This window comes from Barbus barbus (genome assembly GCF_936440315.1).
Source record: "Barbus barbus genome assembly, chromosome: 6".
Classification (NCBI taxonomy): domain Eukaryota; kingdom Metazoa; phylum Chordata; class Actinopteri; order Cypriniformes; family Cyprinidae; genus Barbus; species Barbus barbus.
The window spans coordinates 32,217,789-32,225,706 of NC_136734.1; the positions used below are offsets into that span (position 1 = coordinate 32,217,789).

The window sequence follows — 7,918 nt, forward strand, 5'->3', positions numbered from 1 at the left end:
CTCCAAAATCATAATTACGTTTCTTATTTCTTTCAGAATATGTAAATCATAGACTTGTGCATCACACTGCATACAACTGATAACATACTTATTTTTTATTTGAAAAAAAAAATTGCAAGCTTCGGTGTTGTTATTGTTTACTAAACTAAAACTATTAAAAGTTGTTTTAATTAAAATAAAGCTGGAATACATTAAACAAAATTAAAATCAGAAAACTAAAAATAGAATATGTTGAAGAACTAAAAACACAAACAATTCAATCTAAAATAGAATTATAACAAAATAATATATAATAACAAAAGTCTAAATATTAATTAATACTATAAACTATACACCATTGACTGTATTAGTTGTATATGGGACATTTAAAGGATGAAACAATTATTCGTCCAACAATTCATTTTATTTCCATAATTAAGTTTAATGATGTTTGTACTATTTAAGAAACAAATGTACAGTACATCAAGTCTATTAAATATTTATTGCTTAGAGCTTTATTCAGTGCAGTACTCCTGTCCTGTCTAGTAGTAACACACTGTTTGACATGCAAAATATGTGATATATCCCCAGATTAGAATAAATAAAATAAAATAAATATCTATGTAGGATTAAGGCCGTCATACAATCAAGTGAAGCACATTTCAGCTGTGTCTTAGTAGCGTGCTTCATACTCAGTGTGTACAGTCCTCTGCACTCTCCTTATCTCCTTCCTTCAGCTTCCATGGTGGGGCTGGTGATGGGTTGTGAACATCTGCGTCTATGTCAGTCCTCAGGATCTGCCTCTGCACCAGCTTGCAGTAGAGGCCTCCCCTGGCCATGAGTTCAGCATGCAGGCCCTGCTCTGCCACACAGCCTTTGTCGATCACTAGAATGTTATCTGCTCTCTCCACTGTGCTCAGTCTGTGGGCAATCACTAAAACCGTGTGTTCTCGCATTAAGTTGTTCAGAGCCTGCTGAACCTAAAACAAAGTAACGACACAAATGAAGTCTGAAATGAATGTTTACTTAAGCCACATCCTTTCAAAGCAATAGTCATTGCTTACTATGAATTCGCTTTCTGAATCCAGTGCACTTGTGGCTTCATCCAAAATGAGAATGTGAGGGTTTCTGATAAGAGCCCGAGCAATGGCAACTCTCTGTTTTTGCCCACCAGACAGCTGAGCTCCCTTCTCTCCAACCCCTATAACAGAGGACAGAGCAGCAGGATGAATTATCAGCCAAATTCTGGTACAAAACAGATGTCAAATAAGTCAAAAACAACTCAAGCAATTATGTATTTGAATATCTACTCTCATTATTGCAATGCACAAAGCATTCACATCAAAAAATGAAAGTTTCTGAGCATGACACAATTTAAATGCATTTTAGAATATGTATTCATAATATTCATAGTATAATATTATATTATTAATATATATATATATATCATATTATTAATATGATATTAATAAATAAATATAAAAATGTAGTATAATTTACAACAAAAAACATAATAATATAATATAATATAATAACTAACCAGTTTCATAGCCTTTGGAGAGGCCTGTTATGAAGTCATGTGCATTGGCATTAATGGCAGCTTTAATGACTGCCTCCGTGGGGGCTTCAGGTACACCATAGGATATATTCATCTGAACAGTGCGGGCAAATAGAACAGGCTCCTGACTCACCAGTGCTACCTGTAAAAAACAAAACAAAACAAAAAAAAACATTTTTAATTTGCATTTGTTAGGCCACTTCATTTGCATTATCAGTAACTATTGCCCTCTTAAGACCGTAGAATGTACTACAATCTGCACTGAAAACTACGTAAGTATTCTTAAATAATGTATCCAGATCAGCCTCAGTGTATATCCCACCTTAGAGTGATAGAATTTGTGCTGGTAGCTGTTCACAGGTCGGCCGTCCACTAGCACTTGGCCTTGCTGAGGGGCATAGAAATTCTCCAGCAAACACACACATGAGCTTTTTCCACCACCAGAGGGCCCTACCAGTGCAGTTACATGCCCTGGGCGAAGACTGAATGAAACATTCTGAGAAGAAAATGTGGGTTTAGGTTTCTTCCTGTTTCTGGGAATTCTGTTACTGATTCACAGCTAGCATATCAGTTTAAAAGAAAACAAATTAACGTAGCATTCAAAGGTACTTGCAATACACTAATTGCAAGGACAACCATCACTACTCTCTACTAATGTCAACCGTAGCAACCTAGTTTAAGCTTTACGCACAGGGGCACAACTGTAATAAAGTATCTCAATAATTATGTAGTTAACCCTTGTGTTTTTTAGCCTAAATCATTAACATTAATCAGTCCTCCTTACACATAAATATGTGGGATTTATCTGTTCACACTGAATATGACAATGTGGTGCAATGTGTCACAATCACAGCCAATGAATCAGAACATATGTTATATGGTCAGAAACCAACAAAAAAATGGACTTGGAACAAATGTCTGGTTAGGTTATGGTGTTATACTTTGCTGTTAGTTAGTAACCTTCTATCTAAAGTCTACTTTCAGTAAAGAATACCTGTAATATATCCATCTCTGGCCGTGTTGGATATGCAAACGTCACATTTTTGAATTCCACCTGCCCTCCAAATGTCTCTGGAGCTTCTTCACCATCAAGGATATGTTTAGGTTTTCTGTCAATATATTCGAACACTTTCTCTGCAGCGCCAACGCCTTGCATCAGACCTGTGTACACTGACGATATATTCTGTAAAAAGAACAGAAAGTAAGACTTTGTGTTTCAGATTCATCATATGAGTATCATGCACACACATATCAAAAGAAAAACACCATACCTCCAGGGCCTCACCGAGCTCCAGCTCATAAATGATAAAGGAAATAAGGGTCCCTCCACTCATCTGATTTGTCACCACTAGGTGGCCTCCATAATACAGGACTGCTACTTGCAAGGCTAACTCAGATACCTAAAGATGAAAATGAAAAGAAGAGAGAACAAAAATTAGTATCGTTGTTCAGACTGACACTGCTGAATTTTATTTACTGGATCTACAAGACACTTCAAATGCCCCAAAAGAGAAATTTAATTATGAAAATTTTGATTTTATAAATGAGAATCTTGTTAGAACAAATATTGAAGGCTTCAATATGCTTGCAAGATACCTACATAGCTGGACCACATGAAGCAGGCAAAGGCAACTGCTTGTTTCTTATTAAGAACAAACATCTCCTGCAGTCTGCTGTAGTATGAGTCTCCCTCCTGATCCTCATTTGCAAAACTTCGCACTGTTTTCATGGCTGATATTGTTTCCTCTGCCACTTTATTGGCCTGAGCCAGTGCTGTCTGAACTTCTTTGGTTAATTTCTGTTAAACATCGAAAATGTGGAATATTAATCTTTTTTTATGCGTACATATTTTGTTTCAATGCATTAAAAAATGCTATTATAATGTGCGATTGTAAAATATAAAACAATATAGAGTATATGCTGCTATAAACTACAATGCACCATTTGCCATTGTTTTATTTTTTTTCAAGCAATATATTTGCTGCATAACTTGCCTTGTAATACTCTCCATACAGCTTGGAGACCACAGCTATGTATGGGAAACCCATGATGGTGACTACCGACAGCTTCCATGACATCCCAAACATGAATATGAAGATGCCCACAGCTTTCACAAAGCAGCGCAGGAACAGATTGACATTTTGTGAGATGAGGTCGCTCACCTGAGTAGTGTCTGAGGTAAGTCTAGAGGTAATGTCACCTGTAAGGCAAACCATTGAGAGCTGAATCATTTATGTCTTCTCTGCTTCCACCAGTCCAAAGAGGTCTTTGACACAGTAATGTTAAAAACAAAACTTGATTTGCATTTCCTTAAGGCAGCTAAATAATAGTATTAAAGTATTAGATTTTAGGCTTTGGTTTCTCTCTATAAATAAAATGCTGCATCATGACATCTTTTTTTTCTATTGGCTGCACACAGGAATCAACAAAATAAATAATAGCAAAGAAGACAAGGCAGATCCCAATTCAGTATGCAAAGAGATGAATGAAAGAAAACCAACCACAATTCAGTATGCAAATATTATGATGATGTATTTGCTGTTGAGTACATTATGAATTCTGACCGTTCTATAAATGTAGGTCAAAGAGATATTTTAAAATATTTAATTGCTTAAAAAATAAATAAATAAGAAATTATGGGGTGGTGATGGCGCAGTGGATAAGACACATGCCTTTGGTGTGAGAGACCCGGGTTCGAATCCACTGTGAGACACCAATGTGTCCCTGAGCAAGACACTTAACCCCTCGTTGCTCCAGAGGCGTGCGACCTCTGACATATATAGCAATTGTAAGTCGCTTTGGATAAAAGCGTCAGCTAAATGAATAAATGTAAAATGTAAATTATATATATATATATTATATATATACATATGGAGAGTTCATTTGCAAAAACAGAACCCAAAATCATGTTTTTTCATTGTGCATTCCAATTAATCTCAATCAAACTGCAGTTGGGTTATTTTGACTGGGTTAAAATATAACTAAAAAACAGCTAATTAACACAGTAAAACACAATAAAAACATGATTTTTGAAAAAAAAAAAACAGTTGTATATGTATGTGTGTGTGTACATACACAAATATATAAGAATTAATTAATATAAGAAAATATAAGCTATAATTGGAGCCATAACATTACCTGTATGGTTTGCATCGAAGAACCCAATCTCCTGACGCATTAGTGATCTAAAGAGAAGGTTCCTAAGTCGAATGTTTAACCTGGCAAACGTAATAGAAAAGACACCTCCACGAAACCCAGTGGCTATGGAGCTTTAAAAAAAAAAAAGAAAGATAAATGGCATTATATAAAATGAAAAAATAAATAAATAAATCTCTACTGTCTACAAAAATTGAAGAAAAGTGAAATCCAGAACTGCTCACCTGACCAAAGCCAAAACACTGAGAGTAATCAGTGGTTTAGCAAAATGATCCATGCTTTTCTGAATAACTATGCCATCTATTGCTCGCCCCGTGTAATAAGGTATGAAAGTTTCACCTATGGGGAGGAAAATCCAATATTAACATTATAAGCTGATAAACTTACAAGTGTGACAAACCAAGGCATCACAGGAATAAATTACATTTTAAATTATTTTAAAATAGAAACTGCTATTTTAAATTGTAATAATATTTAACTATATATAAAATGAAATATTACTTGAATTATGATATGTTTACTTGATTCAATACATTTCTTAGAATATTTAAGTCACAACTGTGAGAGTGAACTTACACACAGCAGAGAGGAGAAGAAAGAAGAAAGCAATGGCCAGCAAACCAGAGTCCTTCTTACAGTATGACAAGAGACGGCTGATTGTGGCCCCTGAATTGGGATGCTCTTTCCTTGATTTTCTGCTCTTCTTACTGGACTCATCTTCGGTCTCGATACTATCCACCAGCCTCTCCGTCTCCTCACTATCTTCTCTTTCAGAAACAGAATTGGGAGACTGTGACAGCAGCTTCCATGAGATCATGACGCCTATTGCTGATGCACAAGTCCAGGAGAACAAACTTAGGAACCAGGGGTCATACATCAGAGCTCCCTCCTCCGAAAGCATCAACAACTTGGCAAGAGCATAAGTCATGTTGGTAAGACATATAAGAGAAACCAGCGTCCCCAGGTTTGAAACCCTCTGTGGACCATCAGTCCTGTTATAGAATACCCCGATGATGGCCCCGAAAAGAAGACTGGCCCGTATGAGAACAGTTCCCCACAAGTCCACAGTTGAGCGGTGTATGTCAAAGTCCTCTAATTCATCTGAAAATATATCAAGACTTGATCCATGAATATACAAGACTGTGGTGACCACAAAATCCACCAGAGTGAAAACCAGGTTGCCACTAATAATCACAGCAACCCTCATTTTCCTACACCTGCTGAAGAGCCTTGAAGCTACTGAAAAACAAATGCTCTTGATAAACGTGAGAAGCAAAAATTCTATATGGGAGTGATTTCTATAGGGCGAGTAAACATATTAATGACACAGCAGCGTGAAACCAGACTGACAGGTCTGGAGTAGTAATAAAAAGTGCGCGCCTGAAACAAGGTCTGTGTGAATATACTGCGTCTGTCAAGTTGGTTCGCTGGCCTGCGCAGCTTGACACCCGGCTCTATCACAGACTCGTTCATTGGGGCAGTACACAATACAATTTCAGTCTAAGAATCAGCTCCTTATTTCCTTCGTAAATCAATATTCCCGGTACGACAACAAAACTTATCTCACTCCCATCATTTCCAGGTAACATCCATCGCCTCTTCTTACCTGCGCGGTGCAATGACAGAAAGGGAGAAAATAATACAGTACTGAAGCCCCGCCTCCGTGACAGCGGGCCAATCAGAAAGGGCTCCGGTCACATTATGAAATACACAAGTATTTACATATTTTGAAGGAGACGGCGTGAGGACATTATAAAATGGATATAATGGTTTGTATTTGCGCTACAGATTTATAAGATAAAAACCTAACCAATAAAATAAAAGGTTACTTAAATACGCATTTTAAAGAAAAACGCATAGAATTCCTACATTTGTTTATTTTTATATTATTTTTTTTTATTAAAAAATAACTAAAAAAGTAACACTGTCTGTCCTTATGTTATTAATAAGCACAGTTGAGGCTTTGAATGAACTTTAATCACCACTTGGATTTCTATTGTACCAGTGCAGTTTATAGTTGAAAACATTTTTACAGCTCAAATAGGTTGGTGTTTTATATATAATTAAATATATGTATAGCAGAAATTTAACAAAAACTTTTTATGAATTATTAAATACGATTTTAAACAAGAGCATGGCATTTCGACACTAAACGGTTAATTTCAGAGATGTTGGCATACTGTCCTAATCATGGTACATGTAACAAGGTGAGGTCAGCCTTATTGTGAAATATGCTGCAATCTGTGGTCATGTTCTTGCACCTTTGTTCAACCCTCGTTATTTCAAAGGCAAAGAGGAAGTTGCAGGAGATGTGTCACATTGGCCACAGAGTAACTGATTTTAACTGATAAACAAATCTGTTTATTACAAATGAAAACAGGTCATTGTTGAATAGCATTTATCATAATTTAGTACATAATGGAGCAAAAATCATAATGTACTAATTATGATTAGTACATTATGATGTACTAATCATAATTTAGTACATAATGGAGCAAAAAAAAAAAAAAAAAAAGAACCTTAATGTTTTCTTTCCACACACATGGATGAATAAGTGATTAAGTAAACAATAAAGCAAAATTGCCACTTGCAAATTCAGACTCACTGTCAAAGACAAAAGAAACACTTTGGTGTTATATAATAATGATCTGGGAAAAAAAGTTCACAACATTCTTTCAGATAATACTGAAATCTATGTAGGTCAGATGACTCATCTAAAGCAAATACAGATAAAAATGTATTTTAGGACATGAGTCAACCAAGCAAAACAACTAAATCTTTGGGTGTGTAGTTCAATAACTAAACAAAAAGACCATCATGTGTCAATGAATGCCTTGAGGTGAAATATCTTATTTTAATCTGCTACATTATGTGCTGAAACAGAAAGTGAACAAGAGTTCATCTGCTTGACCTGCTCTCTGTGGACCACTTACTGCAGAAATCAAGTCTTCTAAGCTATAGCCTATGCAAATACACTTTGTGGATAGTGCTTTATGAATAGTCAAATCAAAAAAGATTTTCAGTGCACATCAGAGTCTGTTAGAGGATATTCCAAGCTATTCTTCTTGGCTTCAGGTACATTCTGGACTGTGGCTAGGACTGTCTCTACTGGAAAAGACAGGTAGAGGCTTTCCTTGAGCTTTTTTGCTGAGGGCGTTTCCTCTGTGCTGAACAATGGGTCGGTCACAGTGAGAGGGATAGAAGGCATATTTCTAGCCTTGCGTT

The 7,918-nt window shown here is 36.0% G+C and overlaps 1 protein-coding gene across 1 annotated transcript; it reads right to left on the reverse strand.

Moving 5' to 3' along the window:
* Window positions 1-386: 386 nt before the first annotated feature.
* Window positions 387-6,313, reverse strand: LOC306871191 (ABC-type oligopeptide transporter ABCB9-like). The gene is made up of 11 exons (XM_079418964.1): window positions 5,270-6,313; window positions 4,918-5,032; window positions 4,676-4,806; window positions 3,532-3,737; window positions 3,138-3,335; window positions 2,809-2,937; window positions 2,532-2,720; window positions 1,860-2,033; window positions 1,520-1,679; window positions 1,044-1,180; window positions 387-959 (listed from the first exon to the last, which is right to left on the reverse strand). The coding sequence occupies exons 1-11, from the start codon at window positions 5,898-5,900 to the stop codon at window positions 672-674; spliced, it is 2,358 nt and encodes a 785-aa protein (XP_079275090.1). The 5' UTR covers window positions 5,901-6,313; the 3' UTR covers window positions 387-671.
* Window positions 6,314-7,918: the final 1,605 nt, after the last annotated feature.

Bases quoted from the DNA above. Each gene is read 5' to 3' on its own strand.
- LOC306871191 (XM_079418964.1), bottom strand. From the start codon at position 5,900: ATGAGGGTTGCTGTGATTATTAGTGGCAACCTGGTTTTCACTCTGGTG. The intron at 5,033-5,269 runs GTAAGTTCACTC...TCCTCCCCATAG, and splicing joins TCTTCTCCTCTCTGCTGTGT to GTGAAACTTTCATACCTTAT. The intron at 3,336-3,531 runs GCAAGTTATGCA...GATGTTTAACAG, and splicing joins TGTATGGAGAGTATTACAAG to AAATTAACCAAAGAAGTTCA.